At 40.8% G+C, this 20,077-nt stretch overlaps 1 protein-coding gene across 1 annotated transcript in view; it reads right to left on the minus strand.

Annotated features, from left to right (window-relative positions):
• Positions 1–20,077, minus strand: part of sh2b3 (SH2B adaptor protein 3) — a 52,859-nt gene that overhangs the window by 30,492 nt on the left and 2,290 nt on the right. The window contains exon 2 of the mRNA XM_025052761.1: positions 4,147–5,322. Coding sequence (XP_024908529.1) covers positions 4,147–5,277 — 1,131 coding nt within the window. The 5' untranslated portion in view covers positions 5,278–5,322. The remainder of the gene's footprint in view (positions 1–4,146; positions 5,323–20,077) is intronic.

Genomic DNA, 20,077 nt, shown 5'->3' on the forward strand with positions numbered 1-20,077 from the left:
TAAGACACCAAAAGGCTTTCCCGAGCACACACAGTCACATAGCCCCACACATTCAAAGAGAATTTCCCCAAATTCTCTTCACACCAACTTTCTAAAACACCTCTACTCCCTGGGAACAATGGGAGATCTCCCAATCTACCTTCTCACAGGGAACCCCAGAGCCATCCATTCCTTTTGATCTACATGACCACCTGTGGTTGACTGAACTTTATGGCTCGGTCCACTTCCCTTTCGATAACCCCTCACTCAGCAACAAAAGCTTCTTCCAACAATGCTGAATCATGGAACAACAGTGCCACATAGTGGCAACTGCAGGCATAACATGATACAACAACAATAATATGATTGGCCACAAGAGGCCTAGCCTCTCTCTTCCATTGGCCTACAAGATTTGAACACACCCGGGAAGTAGGGGGAGTGGTTTTCGACCACTCCCCCTACACAGGTATATAAGCGTAAACAACTAATGATACTTTAGAAGTTATTCTTGAGAAGCTAGAAGTTATTCTTGACAGGATTTGTGTATTAACTACTGTTGTACGAGATTTCCTTGAATACTTCTCCAGTTGTTTATTTTGCTTTATTGTTGGACCTGTTTTGTTTGATGTTTTGCTATTAAAACGAATCGACCATCTACCGGCTGCTTCCACTCCTTGCCTGAAGACACCTCGCACAGCAAGAATCTTTCATACAGTATGTATGTAGATCCGAAGATTGCCAAATGCATACCTTTTCATGTTCATGTAAGTGTCGAGAATGGCATTCCATGGTTCGAACACCGGTTTGGGAAGGTTTTCAATATTACTCTCCAGCAGTGAAAGCAAATGAATCTTCCCACGTAGCATTAAATGTTCTGTTTTCTTCAGAAACTTTTCTTTTCTTGGATTTATCCATCATTTACCTACCAGGGATCGATAAGCTTAATAAATCACACTGGTGGTGTAGGTGCGAGATAAATCCGCGCTGCCAGATCATCGGCAGATGTAACACAAACTTTGAGTGACTATAAATAGAATTTATAGTTAGTTACCAAGGGGTGTTGAACCATAAACTGTTATCTAAGTGTGTTAATAATGGTCTGCTTGACAGGAGTAGGTACTCCTAAAAGGTTTTTTTACGATGTAGGTCCATAAAGGATGAGGTCTGTTTCTCATCCAGTATGGGAATCGGATGAACTTTGCCCTAAGAGTAAAACGTAAAGAAAAAACAACTGCCCAGTACTTGTGAAACCTTCTCAATAAAAGGAGCTGCAGTCCTCATACACTTTGGGACCGGGGTGAGCCGGCGCTGCGAAGCTGTTGGTCTCTCTGCTCCCCCTCGCAGCGAGTAAAAAGTACAACGTTGTCAGGTGTGGTTCTTTTCAGGTCATTCTATCTGTGGCAGTTAGATGACAATAGTGGTGACTGAATAATGTAATTTTCGGCACCAACAGCGACAAAAAAAAAAAAAGTTAAAAGATTACCAAAATTTTCAAATTTAGAAATATATTTAAAAAAGAACAAACTAAAATAAGAAATACATTTTTATTAAATACTCATTAGTGGCGCTTTGACCCAGAAGCAATGTGTGGAACCCCAGGGTTCACCTCCTGGGCAAGATTGAATCCCGGTTAGGGCGGCTGGTACCTTCCAGTGGACTCACCACCCGCAGGAAGGTTTAGGGGGGTTGGTACGGTGCAGTGTGATTTGGGTGGTGGTCATGGAGACTGCTGCCCCTGCGACCCGGTAACGGATAAGCGGATGAAAATGGATAGATGGATGGAAATACTCATTATTTTCCGAAGTCACAGGGAGCCACAACAGAACGATGAAAGAGCCACATGCGGCTCTGGAGCCGCGGGTTGCCAACCCCTGGACTAGACTGACAATAACCTCAATGACAGGACAAAGCTGCAGTAATTAATGCAGACAATGTGCTGGTGTGAAATAGAACTTCACCGCTTTAAGGAAACTTCCTGATTTTTGTTCTTGTCGTCAAACTCCACCTATAAAATATATACACTTTCATGTGTTTTTGAATTTCCTACTTTCAGTCTAAATGTGACCAAACAGTCTGGTTAAACGATATGAAACTTTTCCACATTTTCACAACTTTAACTATTTAATTTTTGTAATTGAACTTATGTTGAAACGTGAAACGTGTTTAGTTTCCATGCTGTGCTTTACACAAATGTGTAAAAAAAACTCACACTGCATCAAAAATTAAAAACCCTAAAACACAGCTGAGCAGCAACATTGCCACCTCATTTGTTTATATTACCTCTCTTGAACACGTGCAAACTTTTCTGTATTTGTAAAAATGTGTATATGCTCATCTACAGCTCTTCTTCCTTTTAAGGCCATTTTTGGGGCCTTCAGTCAGCTTTGCCAAGAGTACACATACCCACACACATACACATAGACACACTTTGAACAATCAGTGGAACAGGTCCTGCACTGCATTCCTATTCAGAATAAACACGCATGCTTATGTGTACACACACAAACAAACACACTCTTGGCCACACAATTCTTTACATGGTTCGGGTTATAGGCTGCTAAATATATAACAAAGTGAATGCACACATATGCACACACACATACACATACAGATCATTTTGTGTTTTGCACATAGTCTGAAAACATTTCCTGGTCCCTTACCCTAACTGTACCCAATACAAACATGCCTAAACTACATACCCTAACTCTAATCTGACCCTACTGATTCAAAATAACCATTTTACTCACAAATTGTCCTCAGAAGGATTAAAAAAAAAAAAAAATGTCCCCGCGAGTATAGCTTTACCAGAAACAGGCACAGTTTTACTTTTCAGGACTCACTGCACTGTCTCTGACTCATTTGTGCAGCCTAATAAGAACTATATCTATAACCATTACCAGTACTGTCTAACCTTCATTGAATCACATGTTAACCCTAACTTTAACCACAGTTTAAGACTCCAAATTAATATACGTAATATACAGTAAGTGCTGTTTTTATTTTGGCCCACTTACTCTGCTTTTTTGTGTAATCGTACCTTCTTTTTACGATCTTTTTACAAACATTGTTTTTTAAACATTGGTAAAAATAAGGTATAAGAAGGTACAAGGTTATTTTTAAATATGCCTGCTTCTGGAGATTCATGTATCTTGAGGTTCTTAAAATTTCAGAAACACCAGCAGCAACTTTAATACCTTTCTGCTGCTTTTCACTCACTCGTTAAACTCTTGTTTGAACTTGGCCCGGGAAACTTTTCCTTAAGTGCATTAGTCTGTGTGGGTGAATATTTTTCCAAATCTCAGACAAATTGTTTTACAGTATATTTGGGGTTTTTAGGAGATATTTTGCTTTTTTTAATCTACAAAGATATTTCATATATTGCACACTGCTTAATCCAGTCAGTTAGTTTCCCTTTAATACATCTCACTTGGCAAACTAAACAAATTTGCCTGAAATTTACCTCGTATGACAAGAGAGAGGGAGAATTTAATAGAAAAGAAATACTGTCATAGACTTTGTTTGTTTTCTGTTTACTATTAAACATTGTTTCATATCACTTGCAATATTGTGTGGAAAAAGCTATAGAAGCTGATGGCTGATCAGATGAACAGTTTACTAAACCACTTTGATTACTGGTTTGGAGGATCATGGAGGACTGCACAGCACGCACACGTGCAGTTGTCCACACCTGGAAACAGTGCAGGGTTTTATGTCTCATGTGAGGAGTCACTCAGAGAGAGAGAGAGAGAGAGAGAGAGAGATGTTGCTGTTCTCTGATGCCACACAGGCATACACACTCTTTTTGAAAGAAAACATGTTGTTGAACATTACTTTTGTTTTTTATGTACAATTAAAAGAACAGGTGGTGGACTAAGATAGATTTGAGAAGCCTGAGTCTAACAATAATCCCGGTTCATTAGAAGCCATGTTTTGCGCATTAGTGTCTGGGTTGTTTAACCATGATGGAGCGTAAGAAAGAAACCAAAACATGAAAGCTGATAAAAAATGACTGAGGGGGAAGTCTTAAAATAAAAACTTAGCTTTTAGTTCAAATAGCCTCACTCCCTTAAAACCCTGCTAAAGGCCTCTTAATAGGCAAATTAAAGTAATTTAAGTCGAATATACTGTATATAGGTGGTATACGACAGGACAAACAACTTTTCCTACCTTTGGAGGATCATAGAGCTCCAACTGGTACCTCTCTTCTCCTCCTCCTCCTCCTCCAGCACTTTTGATTTGCCTGACCAGCAGTCTGCAGTGTTGCCACCGTTGCTGAGAGTCTGAGATAGTGTCATCCACCAATAAGTACCTCAGCTGGCCTTCTTTGCAGCAGTCACTGACCTCTGCCTTCCTCTGTCTCATGCTTCTGTTTCGAAGCCAACGTAAACGATCCAGGAAGTGAGAAGTTACTCCACTCATGGACCAGTTTGAGAAGCCTGGTGGAGCAGCCTCTGAGTTAAGACATGAGGAAGAGTGGGAGAAGGAGGATGAGGAGGACAACTCCTCACCTGTTGGGTGATTCCCACCTACTCTGTCAATGCTATTTGGGGGATTGCTGTTGCCGTTATTGGGGTTGGGGTTGCCAGAGGACAGGTCCGGGTTTAAGGGGGGGTTAGGTTGTTTCTTAAAGAGTCTTCTCACAGTCTGCTGAATCTGACTGACAGAGAAGTGTGTGACATCAGGGTGTCCAGGGGTAGAGGCTGAGGAGTCAAATGAGTACCGTTCAGACACCTGATGATGACTGGGGTAAGAGACCTCCTCGTTGCCATTGCTACCAAAGCTAAGATTCGATCCTCTGAGCACCACTGCATTTCCAGACAAGGGGTTTCCTGCAGCACACTGCTCATGTTCCCAGCTAAGCACCACAGGCTCCACCTTTTGGGGGACCAAAGTGGAAAGGACAGTTCCACAACTTTGACGTCCTGCTTCCCGATAGGCCTGAACCCCAGACCAAGACGTAATCCGCAATCGGCCATCAACAGTGTGTGGGGAACTACTGGAACTATCTGTAGAGGTAGAGCATCTGTTTTGGCTGAGAGGAGAGCCATCTTGGTCAACCTCACAGCAAAAGTGCTTCTGAAAGAGGTCAGTGAACTGCTTGGAAAAGGTCTCTGGCGGAAGCACCTCATGTTGTGGCCACTCTCTGGCAAAGCTCCGGTAGTGTCCAGCCAGCTGCCGGGCAGTGGCGATGGCATTCAGCTCGCAGAATTCCCTCCAGCCTCTTGTGGGCGCTGGAATACTTGGACCTCCTCCTGCTGTTGTGGTGGTGTTGGCTGGATGGATAGTGTTACCATTCATTGCAGTAACCAGACCAGCTGACAATCACTGCAGAAAGAAAATGTTCTGAAGAGAAGGGGTGAAAAAAGGAGGAAAGGACAATTGAAAAATGGTGGGGGCCAACAGTCAGTTGAAAACAGGAATTTCAAAAGAATGGTTGAGAGGAGAAAATATGAGTTTAAAAGGGAGAAACAGAAAACTATGCAATTAGAAGCAAGATAAGATAGAACTAATCAATGAAAAAATAAACTCTGAAACTCACAATAAAAAACAAAATAAAATCAAATTATTTTTAGCAATTTAAAAGTTAAAAGAATTAAATTACAAGTATATCCTACTTTCCAACAGAAGTTAGGTGTCTTGGATAGATCCTCTAGGTATCAGCCTTTAATAACACATAGTTCAGTTAAACAATGAAAGGGAAACCTTATCAAAAAACTCAGTTTGAATAACCTGAGAAAACCTGAGAAAATGAAATGAATGAGATCAACCATAAATAAAAGCTGACAGTGAATGAGATTCTGAATAATAAAGTACATTTAGAATTTTCTCAGTGGACCATACTTCCTGCTCCACCATCTGTGTGTTGGTGTGTTTACATGTGACATGTTCTTCTGCTTTCTTTTGGAGAAAAAAAAATAAACCAGAAGGTGAGACCTTCATTATGTGTGTAGGTACTACCACAGTCCTGTTAAGGACCATAATTCCACTGCGTCCGGGAAACCCACATACGTCACGATCAGTGACCTCCGCAATCTTTAAATTGGGGGTCAGCCCCAATTTCAGTCTCTGTTCAGGATCTGCGTGGGACTCCTGATGAAAAGAGAAACTTGCTCGTCTCAGAAGAAGAACCAACGCGCTTTTGTAGACACCATTGCCCACGGTGATAAATGCTCTAGTAGTGTCTTTTTCTCATCTGAGTTAACTATTAATTAAGTTACACAAATAACGTAGCGCTGAGACCAAAGCAGTTATTGAAAAGTTTAGAAGCGACAGGATTCCTTCTAAAAGTAATTGTGTGAACCGGCACATCAACAATCAGAGACTTTTCCTCCCGAAGCGGACCAAGAGGTCTCTCTGCACCCAGTGGAACCAGACGGACGTCCCCAACTCTGGCAAGGACCCAAGAAGTGCAGACTTTCCACTACCCTCTAAATACAAGCAGACGTTCACTAAAGTAAGGCTGGCATTTGGGCACGTTAGCTTTATCTTTAAACTTAAGGACAGTTTAATTGTTGGATTAAACTACCTTTTAGTGTGATTAGGTTAGAATTTCATCAAACTAGTTTTGAATTACAATAATTTCTGCTTCCTTATAGTAATGTTGCTGTGATTCACCACTTAACTTCCAAAGCAATCCTACATGTTTCTATGTAAAATCCTCAAAGCCAAAGGAAACTAACGGGTATCTTTTGTGTTTTTTCTGCTGGAATGGGATTTTAGACACTTTGACAACCATTTACTTGCAAATCTGAGAGGATTTGAGGGAGTGAGTCAGTAAGTTAGTGTTGGAAGCAGAAAAATATTCTCTTAATGTTGTAGATTTGAGCAGGTGCAAACATCAATGAGTTTTGTTTTTTAAAAAAATCTATTTTTCCATCTGTCCCTTCCCACATACTTATCAGTGGAAGGGAGTATCAGTCTTTCCAACTTGGGAATACTGGCAGTATTCAGTGTTGAAATTGCTCAGTTATGTCAATACCTTATACAACTGCACAGTAGTTATACTTGATAGATAAACAACGTGTCAAATATTTTCCCTTTTGGGCAAAGCAAAAAAAAAAAAAAAAAAAAAAGCAGCTTTAACAGATGCAAAGCCTTAGCCTTTAACATCACTTGCAATAAAGTTATTCAAAAACTTAAAAGCACCTCAGTGAAACATTATAATTACTTATGAATGTATGTTTTAGTATATTTCAAACTTGTAAAAAAAGAAAAAAATGCACTGTAGTTTGACTCTTGTAAATGTTACTTAAAAAACAAACAATAAAACAATATTATTTTAACCATCCATCACTTTTACCAGTGAAATTGCTCTTTTTGTTTCCCTCAAGAATAGCTTTAGCTTTAGTTTGATGGTTATAAATGTAAGTGTATAAACTAAATTGAGTTTGTATGATTTCAAATACCATTAACCCTGTAAAGCCCAAACCATTAAATAATTGACAGAAAATTCCAATTCTTTGAACTTGGACCCTTTATTGGTCCCTCTGAATAAACAAACAAAAAAATTCAAATATAATTTTCCATATATGAGTTTGAATTTGTATCATGTTTGATACATCGGGTCATAATGTTCAAAGATTCTTTTTTCCTGAACAAACAAAAACAAGTGCTACCATAATGCAGTAATGAGAAATCCACTAATGGAACTGGCTGGGTGGAAGTCTAGAAAAGATATTATATATATTTATATAATAAGATATTAATATATAATATGATACAGTAAGTTACATATCTATTTGTTACTCTAAATGTACCAAATTATGTAATTTAAAAATTAAAAAATGTTATATATAATGCATGAAATACAATAAAATGACAATTGACTGATTTAGAGTTACATGACCTTATACGTATACCTCCTGTATCAAATTTGATAAAATTTGATTTTACTAAAAATGACGTATCTAAAACATAGATTAAAACACAGATTATGAAAGAAAAAAGGTATTTTCACATTGCATCAACCCAGTAACTATTCCTATTGACGTTTCAGTAAAAAATTCTATGTTTTCTCATCTTAACCTTTTCAAATTTGTCAAAGTTCTTCAAAAACCACCTGTGTCCAAATCCTGAGTCATGGCAATCTTGTAGTGTCACTGGAAGGCCCGCTAATGAGTGAATTACTATCCCCTGTTGAATTATCTGTGCACTGCATGTATCTGATTGTATACATCTGGTTTTTCAGGGAAAAAATATCACACTGCTCATGTGGAGGGCTGTAAAACTCATGTATCAAATATGATACGTTTGGCGTTATAGGGTTAATATTATTTAAAACTACAAACATTTAACATTAAAGTTCAAGTTGCCAGTATACATTACTGGAAAGATTACTGAAAATGTAGGGTACCACTGTTTTGTCAATTTTGTCAATAGTCACCTTGGAATAAAGAATAAAACAGAAAATGAACAACATTGTTCGTTTTAAAGAGTTTATTGAAGAATTTATTGAAAGTTGTTATCAAGGCGTTAATGAAGCTCCAGGTCGCAGGTCTTACAGAGAGCAACACAAACACTCGTCTGTAGGAGAGCGCCAGTTTTCAGACTACTGCATGTTACATTTATAGTGTGCTGGATACATTTGTGTGTGCATACAAGAATATGAGTGGAGGCCAGTGCTTTCAGTACCATCGCCACCTGTGAGATTATCTGGCCTGACAGTAACTCAGAAACAGAGAATATGTGCATAGAGGTTTCAAGGCCTTACAGGAACTGGAGGAACGATAATGAGTAGATTTCCCATCGTAAACGAATCTTGAACTAATCATTTCATTCGTTTTACAGCAGGTGGCGCTTTAGCCCTATTGTGGGCGTTGTAAAGAAGGCTGCGGTTCTCCGACTCTAAATACTGAAGGCAACATGGTTTGCTTCCGCTGACAAAGTCTACAAAGTACCCAAAATGCCATAAGAAATTAAAACCATGCGAAAAGCTAAGAAATAAAAACACACCACAATGTGAAGATAATGAGAGCAAAATTATTATTTTGTTGATGGGATAAACTCTCCTCTGTAATTTTTGTTTATCTGATTGAATGCACGTTAAAAAATAAAAAATCTAAAAAATAAATGTTACTCAACAGTTACTCAGTACTTGAGTAGTTTTTTCACCATGTACTTTTTTACTCTTACTCAAGTAATTATTTGGATGACTACTTTTTACTTCCACTTGATTTATTTATTGATTTATATTATTCTGAAGTAACAGTACTTTTACTTAAGTACATTTTTTGGCTACTCTACCCACCTCTGTTTACATCAAGGTCTCAGACAGTAAACTTTATGCTGCATGTTGTGCTGAATCTCCAGCAGAGCCGTAACAGTGTGACAGCAAGCAGCATGACTGACTCCACTGCAGTCACTAACCAATATGAAAACAAAACAGTAACAAAGATTCAGCCAGTGTAAAATGTAAACAAAGTGCTGGTGACTGGCTAGTGGCTTAAAATGATCCAAACTACCTGTACCTTATGTATAAAGAACATAAAAGGTACAGTACCTAAGGATTGAGGAAACATACAAATACACCATGTCTTGTGGGGGATCTTTAGAAATTCAACACATTCAATTGCAAACATGTAAACCGGACATTTTAAACTTGAGCTGTACTGTCTTAAAGTCCAATAAAAGCTTATAGCTTTTTTTTTTATTTCTGCGGACTTTGGGTGTGAGCAGAGCGGAAGAGGGTGAGGGCTGCTGTTGCCTGGCTGAGAGAGAAGTGTGAATGGAACACGGACACGAGCTGAGTTGATGTGTGAGACCGGGAGTGTTCTATTGTTTTGGCGTGGTTACGACCGACAGTAACCAAGCTCTGTAATCAAACGTTCAACCATAAATGCAGGTTCGTTGAATAACGCTTCGTCATTCATTATACGTCCGGTCGGACGCTACAGTACTTTGCGATGTGCCTCACTCTCCCAAGCAGGCGTGCAACTTGTGAGAGTTTGAGACCGGCTTGCGATGCGAGGTTTATGATGTTAGGGAAGCAGCCTACATGCGTTAGCCCCATTATCTCAGCCGCACGGACCATATTTGCCGCGTTGACGGTCACCATATCTGGATCCTTACAGCCCCAACACTGCATCGCTGTCGTCAACATTGCCGCTAGACTGGCAGAGCGTCAGTTTCACATTCGGTGGTTTGTAGCACATGAGAGTGGAGGTTCCACTCTCTCAAAACAAAAAAAACAAAACAAACGAAAACGATATTTGGACGTACGAATCGATATTCGAGAATTGAATGGAGAATCGATTCAGTATCAGCGAATTGATAATTTGACTAACTACCACAGTCCTTTTAAGGACTGTAACTCCCATAATTCCACTGCTTCCGGTAAATCCACATACGTCACGACCAGTGACCTCCGCAACCTTTAAATTGGGGGGTCAGCCCCAATTTCAATCTCTCTGTTCAGGACTTTCTCTCCGTGGGACCCCTGATGAAAAGATAAACCTGCTCGTCTCGTTAGTTTTATTTTTAGTATTGTTAGGTGCTGTTTAAACTTAAGGACAGTTTAATTGTGCACATTGAAAACAGTGTTATTGAATTGTGTTATCTGAAATCTGTGCTGCTTTTATAGCCAGGCTGTTGCATCCGCTATCTTCTCTCTTCTAATCTCCTTACATAGTGTCATACTCTCGTACGCCGTCAGTATTTCAGTGTTAACTTGTAACATTATAAGTATTGGGATCAGGAAAACTCCGACAAAGTCCTTTGTCTTGAGTAGACCACGCGGTACGCCTCCCTTCCCCCATATACTTTGATAACATCACAAGCACTGTTTCATTGTACCTGAGCGCATCTTGGTGCGCGTACACACACACCCTTTCACACCTCCTCCACGCGATTCCTGTTGCCGTCCCTTTCTACCGCGCAGCTCTTCTTCCACTGCGCAGTTGCGTACGTGAACACGCCTCAAGGGCTCAGTCGTTTGCTTGGTAGCTAAGAGGCAACATCTCTTTCTCTGTTACACGACCACTCGTGTATACACACACACACACACACACACACACTATATTGTGCCTTGTTTAGTTTGTCTCTCAACTACTATCATTAACGTGATAGGGTTGTGTTAATAAATTTGATTATTTTTGTAAACTGTTTGTCTGTGTTGTTACTTTATTCATTGAAGCGACCCAATTTGTCAAGAACTCCAGAGAAATCCTTCAGATATTTGTTTGTGAATACTATTGATTGTAGTATATTTGTAATACTTTAAGTAATACATTACTATATTATTAGGATAACATAAAAAATAATGAGACTGATCGTGTTATTGATTTGAGACTCAATAACACATCATACAAGGCAGAAGGGAAGAGTCTGACTATGCTGAGTGTTCCTGTTTGTGTGAAGTGAGATGTGAAGAAGCTTTGATAATAAACAAAGCAGAAAGCGAGATGCACACATGCTTACTTGATTCAAGAACGCATTGTATAGAAGAAAGAAGGGCTGAAACATGAGATTACCTTGGCCTAAGTTACCATAGAGTGAAGACAGTGTCATCTGATGGAGGTAAAACAAAAAGAGGACGAAGCTGCAGCTATCTTGAATACATATTGGAATTACCATAAAGGTCACTCTTTAGACAGCAAACATGTTTCACTTTTTGTGTTTGAATAAGAGAAATAAATCAAAACAATGTATAACAAATTAAAAATGAATTCATGCAAAACACAAACCTGACCATGGGACAAGAAAAACTATTGTCCCTGTATGTGGCACATTTAAGGAACCATCAAATTCTTTTCAATGTATTTTGTTTGCAACTTTATTTAGAAGTACAAAACACAAGGATGTGACAGCTCTTGACTTTTTTTTAGCTTTTATATCACATGGGAATTCTGCTAAATGTGTAAGCAACACAGTGGCTTGGCACGTAATATAGGGTATTTGTTTCAGTTAGAGTAATCTCCAGTTCAGCTCTACGTTCCCACAACAATGCAGGCTCCAGCACAACACAATGCTGCTATTATTAAGACACAAGCAAAGCTCTGCCGCTTTCTGGTCATTTCCTGTCGTCTGAGAACACAGTGAGAGGGAGGCAGGTTGGGAAAGTTGGAAAGATTAAAAGGTTAAATCTATGGTGACAAAGCTAGGATTAAAAGTATCAAAATACAACTAAATCCCCTGGAAATCATCTTGTTATTCTAGCATTTTGCGATAACCTAGTAAAACTCTCCCTCACAAGTATCCTTCCAGATGCCGGGCATCATACCAACAACAGACACGAAAAAGATCTGCAGTGTCTGCAGCCTGTTATTATCCTGCGTAGACAGATTATAGCATGTCAGAAAATCCTAAATGCATGTCACAAACAGACATAACAGACAAAAAGATGAGAGGTTTGTCTGTGGATGCACGGATGTAAAGTGTGATTATGGAAACCAAAAGAAAGGTTTATAAAACTTAATCCAAGTCACATTTAAACACGTTTTAAAACCATTTAAATTCTGGTTGTCTAACCATTCACATCTGCGGTATATTATTTATTACATATTTTGTTGACAGCCATTTTGTAACAGGCACTTCAACGTTTTTCAAAAAGCAGATTAACTCTAAAGACAGATAGCTATTTCTGGCAAGAAAACAGTTAGCAGTGCTCGTCATGAGAACTGAGGTCAAGAATGAAACAGAATGAGAAAAAAACAAATATTTCACATATTGCAAAATTAAGCAGATATAAAAAGTAACAACTTTTCTTCTTAATTAGCATACACTTTTCAGTTTGTCATTATTTGAACTTTGACATTGTATTAGTGTTTTCACATCTCTCTTGTGACTTGTGCTGTTGCTTTGTTAGTTTGCTTCATTTGTGTGACCACAACCATCTACATCCAGTAAACAACCAATTTCACAGAGAGCTCTTTAAATAATGTCTTACTGCCCACTCTGTGTATCGTGACGCTAGCTTCATATGTGTACCCCTCAGAGTTTGTGACCGACAACTTTCACAGAGACTACACTAACCACCATGGTCTTACTATACTTTATTTGAAGGTAGTTCAGTGAGTGTTTTGTTTAACACGTGCGGGAAAAAATCCTTTTAATTAAATAATGTCCTTTTAAAAGTTTCAAGAATATAATTAAAAATATATACATTACAGGGCCACAAAGTGGAGGTGTAGTGCGTTTGCCAAGCAGCAAGTGTCAGGTCTGTCTGTTTCCTTTTCCTGCTGTCTGCTGTGTGGGGTAATCTGTGTCATCACACTCACCTGTGTCTGTAATTAGCCTCACCTGTGTCACCTGGTGCTCCTTGTATATATACCTCCCTCCCTCACTCTGGCCTTGTGGGATCATTAAGTGACTGTGTTTGTAAGTGCGTGTGTGTTTGCTGTCTGTGTGTGCTTGCTGTCTGTGTGTGCTTGCTGTCTGTGTGTGCTGTATCGTCCGTGCCAGCGTTGAGCATTTTGTTGTAGCTGTTCCTAGTCTGTTCCTGAGCAAGTCGGTTCCTGTTCTCAGTTCTGCTCGACTTTGCGTATGCTTCTGTCCTGGTTTTTGAAATTTTGAAATAAACTACCTGCACCAGTCCTGCATTTGGTTCCTGCCTGCTTCCCGCCATGTCGATGCCCCCTCGTGACAGAATGATCCCACCAAGACTGGGCCCAGCGTACAGGGAGGCTCTCCTGGCAGAGTTCGGTGCCACACAGCTAAGATGGGAGAAAGTAGCATAGAAAGCACAGTTGAGCGCTCTGCAACCTGACCACGGCTTAGCGTTCCCTGCAGCAGCAGTGATGCCAGTTTTTCCTACCATCCCTGCCCCTATTGTGGGACATCAGGAGCCGTCCCTTAAAGGAGGGCCAGGGTCATTGGTTCCTGGAAGAATGCCTGCTGCGGCTGTCTCTGCGACCTGTAGTGGGTCGACGACAGACTTCTTCTCTGTCCCTTCCTGCTTCATGCCCGCGGATGCCTCTACCTCCATCTCAGTGGCTCCAGCAAACTCTCCATCTGTGGGACCTGTTTTTCCCACCCTCCCAGCCCCTATTTTGCGACATCAGGACCTGTCCCTTAATTGAGGGGTAGGGTCAGTGCTTCCTGGGTCCGTAGCAGACCCCCTTCTGTTGGTTCCTGGGGTTGCTGCGGACACTCATCTGAAAGCTCCTGCTCGGTCTGTGCCTCGGGTGGGCCGAGTGCCAGCAGCACCCAACCCTCGGGTAATTTCGGGATCTCCAGTGATTCCAGAGGTGTAGATCTGGAAGATGTACACTGACAGTTGTGTTCTTCATGTAAGGCTTATATAAAGCTTTTAATTTTTGTGGCTCCAGACAGATTTTTTTTTGAAGCTCTCACCTCCCCAGTGGTTCCAGAGGCGACGGTAGCCACATTCCCGGCGGTTCCAGAGGCGACGGTGGCCATACCTCCAGTGGCTCCCGCGGCGGGTTGGGGAGGTGGCAGCAGCAGCAGCGATGACTCCTCCAGAGGTTCGGGAGTCGTCGACAACGGACACCCCTCCAGGCGTTCCGGAGGTGACGGTGGCCACACCCCGGTGGTTCGTGAGACGACGGTGGTCACACCTCCAGTGGTTCCGAAGGTGCCTGAGGACGTCACGCCTCTGGAGGTGCCTGAGGACATTGCACCCTCAGAAGTTCCGGTTTCTGTGGCTGACGCTCTGTGGGGAGACTCTACGACTTTTGGTATGCCTTGGTCTAGGAGAGGGACTCCATACCAAAGACACAAGTTCCCTAGACCAAGGTACAGAAAAAGTGTTGGGGTACCTGGGCCTGGAATTTTTTTTTCTCTTCCTTTTTCAAGTCAAGTCAATTTTTAGAGCTCAAATTCACCAAACACATTCACATTTGTTTCAATGGACTTTAGAAATTCAGAAAAAGTACAATTGCTGAAAGATAATATTTTCTATGTATGCCTACAACATAATAATGTATCAGAATCAAGATTTCTGTAGGTCATAATTTCTGCTCTCCTTCTACTGAGCTTCTCTGTCTCCAAGTGGGTTCTCCGCATCCATTGTGGCCTGGATTTTTTTTTTTTTGTCCTGCAACTGGGGGAGCTTTTCTAATACAATATGTATAAGTAACACATACCTTTCAAATGCTGACATATAATCAGTGAATATAAGGTAAAATATGTTAAAGCTGTGCAAGCAATGAAGTAAGTGGCAAAGCATAAAAATGAATATCTAAACCAGGGGTAAGCAACCCGCGGTTCCAGAGCCGCATGTGGCTCTTTCATCGTTCTGTTGTGGCTCCCTGTGACTTTGCAAAATAATGAGTATTTCCATCCATCCATTTTCATCCGCTTATCTGTTACCGGGGGGCAGCAGTCTCCATAACCGCTACCCAAATCACACTGCACCGTACCAACCCCCCTAACCCTTCCTGCGGGTGGTGAGTCCACTGGAAGGTACCAGCCGCCCTAACCGGGATTCGATCTTGCCCAGGAGGTGAACCCTGGGGTTCCACACCAGTGACATTGCTTCTGGGTCAAAGTACCACTAATGAGTATTTAATAAAAATGTATTTCTTATTTTAGTTTGTTCTTTTTTAAATATATTTCTAAATTTGAAGATTTTGGTAATCTTGTAACATATTTTTTCTGTCGCTCAAAATTTGCGTTACATCTGCCGATGTGCGACACCCGGCACATACGTATCTGAAAGCGTGGATTTATCCCGCACCTACACCACCAGTGTGATTTATTAAGCTTATCGATCTCTGGTAGGTAAATGATGGATAAATCCAAGAAAAGAAAAGTTTCTGAAGAAAACAGAACATTTAATGCTACGTGGGAAGATTCATTTGCTTTCACTGCTGGAGAGTAATATTGAAAACCTTCCCAAACCGGTGTTCGAACCATGGAATGCCATTCTCGACACTTACATGAACATGAAAAGGTATGCATTTGGCAATCTTCGGATCTACATACATACTGTATGAAAGATTCTTGCTGTGCGAGGTGTCTTCAGGCAAGGAGTGGAAGCAGCCGGTAGATGGTCGATTCGTTTTAATAGCAAAACATCAAACAAAACAGGTCCAACAATAAAGCAAAATAAACAACTGGAGAAGTATTCAAGGAAATCTCGTACAACAGTAGTTAATACACAAATCCTGTCAAGAATAACTTCTAGCTTCTCAAGAATAACTTCTAAAGTATCATTAGTTGTTTACGCTTATATACCTGTGTAGGGGGAGTGGTCGAAAACCACTCCCCCTACTTCCCGGGTGTGTTCAAATCTTGTAGGCCAATGGAAGAGAGAGGCTAGGCCTCTTGTGGCCAATCATATTATTGTTGTTGTATCATGTTATGCCTGCAGTTGCCACTATGTGGCACTGTTGTTCCATGATTCAGCATTGTTGGAAGAAGCTTTTGTTGCTGAGTGAGGGGTTATCGAAAGGGAAGTGGACCGAGCCATAAAGTTCAGTCAACCACAGGTGGTCATGTAGATCAAAAGGAATGGATGGCTCTGGGGTTCCCTGTGAGAAGGTAGATTGGGAGATCTCCCATTGTTCCCAGGGAGTAGAGGTGTTTTAGAAAGTTGGTGTGAAGAGAATTTGGGGAAATTCTCTTTGAATGTGTGGGGCTATGTGACTGTGTGTGCTCGGGAAAGCCTTTTGGTGTCTTAGTCCAGACAGATTTCTTTTTTTTGGTTCAATATGGCTCTTTGACTTCCAGTGGGCTCACCACCTGCAGGAAGATTCACAAGGGTTTGGTATGGTGCAATGTGATTTGGGTGGCGGTCGTGGAGACTGCTGCCCCCGCGACCCGGTAACGGATAAGCGGATGAAAATGGATGGATGGCTCTTTGAACATTTTGGGTTGCCCACCCCTGATCTAAACCTTTCTTGGCATGGGGTTTTACACAGACCTTCTCTGCCTTGGTCAGCGTTAACTTAGTGAGCACTTCATGAATGAGTCATGCTTACTCGTGATTTGTCTCATCTTTGTTGTGAATTGCAGGACACGTGAAAGTATTTAAGATGTGTGATGCTGTACATTGTGTGTGTGTGTGTGTCTGTGTGGTGGGGGTGGCGAGGGATAATTGAATCCTTCGGTAAGTCTGATCGGCTGTGAATCATCTGCAGCCATCTGACTTCCTGGAAGGCTAATTCAGGAGTTATAAATTTTTCCACACTGGGACTCATGAGGAGCCAACTAAGTTTCAGTGTTAGCAATTACACAACGCTAATTTCCGTGTGTGTCTGTGTGTGTGGCACTTTGGCCCAGAATGTCTCTGTCATTGGTGTGGAACCCCAGGGTTCACCTCCTGGGTAAGTTCGAATCCCGTTTAGGGCGGTGGGTCCCTTCCAGTGGACTCACCAACCACAGGAAGGTTTAGGGGGGTTGGTACGGTGCAATGTGATTTGGGTGGCGACTGCTGCCCCTGCGACCCGGTAATGGATAAGCAGATAAAAATGGATGGATGGTCTACGTGTGTGTAGTAATAGCAAACCCAGGGTTTCTGCTGGGAATGAACTTGTGTGATATTCTGCTTATATTGTGATTTGTGTGACAATGTGTTCCTGCTTTCACTTCAACTTAAATGTGTTTGTGTTTTGTCTTAACACACATTGAGGGAACAAACACATTAAGACCCAGCATTGGTAAGGGAGGGAAGCTAACATTCGTTTTGATTATTTTTTAATCTTTTAAGTTTTCTGACTAAGCTGGTGCACAGCCGTAGAATTCATTGTGTAAAATTGCAGTGACCTTTGTCTAAAATATGTGCTTAACAGCAGTTTTATCTGACCTAGAAAGGTCTTTCAGTGAAAATGGGGCCATCAGGCTGCTTTTAGATTTCAGCTGAACATAAGAAACTTTCCTGAGATTGTGCAGAATGGTGCCGTGTGAGTTTGTGCTAATGCTAATATATGAAAAGGCTACACTTTCTGTAATGATTCCCTCACCAGCTCCTTGGTGAAATCCCCAGTGAGTTGAATTGAGGACATAAAACATATGACAAATGGACATTATAGGAAAACATCTGAATGTAAAACAGCATAGATGAAATAATACTGATTTGATGCTAATTGTAGTGAGTAAACTCATTTTTGTCTTGTTATTAAGGTGCTCAAAAAGGATGATTCACAGCATGTATGTGAATACCTATATCAGCCTGTATTACTACTACTTCTACTACTACTACTACTACTACTACTATACTACTCCTAAATCTGCTACTTTGATTGATAAAGTCTACCTACTGAAAGATTCTTGCTGTGTGAGGTTTCTTCAGGCAAGGAGTGGAAGCAGCCGGTAGATGGTCGATTTGTTTTAATAACAAACATCAAACAAAACAGGGCCAACAATAAAGCAAAATAAACAACTGGAGAAGTATTCAAGGAAATCTCGTACAACAGTAGTTAATACGCAAATCCTGTCAAGAATAACTTCTAATGTATCGTTAGTTGTTTATGCTTATATACCTGTATGGGGGGAGTGGTTTTCGACTTCCCGGGTGTGTGTTTAAATCTTGTAGGCCAATGGAAGAGAGAGGCTAGGCCTCTTGTGGCCAATCATATTATTGTTCTTGTTATCATGTGATGCCTGCAGTCGCCACTATGTGGCACTCTTGCTCCATGATTCAGCAGTGTTGGAAGACCCTTTTGTTGCTCAGTGGGGGGTTATCACAAGGGAAGTGGACCGAGCCGTAAAGTCCAGTCAGCCACAGGTGGTCATGTAGATCAAAAGGAAGGGATGGCTTCGAGGTTCCCTGTGAGAAGGTAGATTGGGAGATCTCCCATTGTTCCCAGGGAGTAGAGGTGTTTTAGAAAGTTGGTGTGAAGAGAATTTGGGGAAATTCTCTTTGAATGTGTGGGGCTATGTGACTGTGTGTGCTCGGGAAAGCATTTTGGTGTCTTAGCAGCTTCCTGCTGCAGACCCAACCAAATGTGAAAACCACTGAAATCTAACACTACCTATATAAATAACGGGGCGTTAAAAGAAGAAAACCGCACCAGTGACAGTGTTAAGATGTATACTGATTTGTACATGTTACTTGTCCATCTCTTTCAAAATGGGCATAATAAAGAAAATTATGGGCAGAATGTTTAAGACAACAACCACAAAGACCAATGTACTTTCAAAATCATATATAACTGAAGGGACCTATCAAGATAGGATAACTAAAAAGTGTCTCTTATAACTTTTTGTATGTCTGTAAATATAAGAAAGGACTATAGCATTTGTTCATCTGATTTCAGCTATAAATAAGGTCAACACCTCTACATATGAGCCTTGTTTATATACACCTCAACACTGTATATATGATAATATAAAAAATCTCAAATGTTCATCACATCCTTGAGTTTTCTTCGACAAAATTGAAGTAAACAAGGCATTCATTGCCATGCTCTGTGCTCACACTGACGCTGAAGTGAATCTGAGGCCAAAAAAATTCTGCGGAGGAAACAAATGCTAATTATGAGAGTTACAGTGATGACAGTGACAGTGTCATTTACTATACAGTTTATAAAAATAAGTGTCTGAGTGCGAAAGAAAATGTGCAAAAAAATCCCCTTAAAATCTTGAAATTATAACTTTTCTAAAACGTGACTGAAAAAAAATGTCTCCTGCGTATTGACTTCTTGCTCACTTTGTACACACACGTAGAGACAAACATCCATTCATGAATTACAGAACCTACAAGGACACACATGTTTGATGATCCTTTTGTTAACTATAATCAACATTCCTCACCAACCAGAGCAGGGGGTGCATTTGGGGCAAACACATGCAAATGTGCACATGGTCTTTAATTATTGCTGCTTTGGAAAATAACAAACAGACACACATATGCATTCTCTGTCTGGTACTTTCTTGAAATGCTAACAGAAGGCCAATGTCCCAGTTCTAACAGTGGGTGAAACATCTGAAATCTGAGTTTTTTAGTTTTTCACGGCAACCAAATGCTACACATTTCACTCTGGACATACACAAAGGTGTAAAGGAAGAGCAGAGAAGGAGCCTAATGTCACCATGACAATCTTTGCTGTTTTTTTCTGCCTGGATTTGTCTCTTCCATCTCTCCTTGTCACTCATTTTTTCCCCTCTACTCTACTCCTGTCTGCCTGCCAAGTTATCTCCCATGGCCCCTCTCTTCCTCTCTTTTTTCCTCACCTTCTACTATAGCCTTCTCTTTCCC

This window comes from Cynoglossus semilaevis, chromosome W (assembly GCF_000523025.1).
Source record: "Cynoglossus semilaevis isolate Cse_v1.0 chromosome W, Cse_v1.0, whole genome shotgun sequence".
Taxonomy (NCBI): Eukaryota; Metazoa; Chordata; class Actinopteri; order Pleuronectiformes; family Cynoglossidae; genus Cynoglossus; species Cynoglossus semilaevis.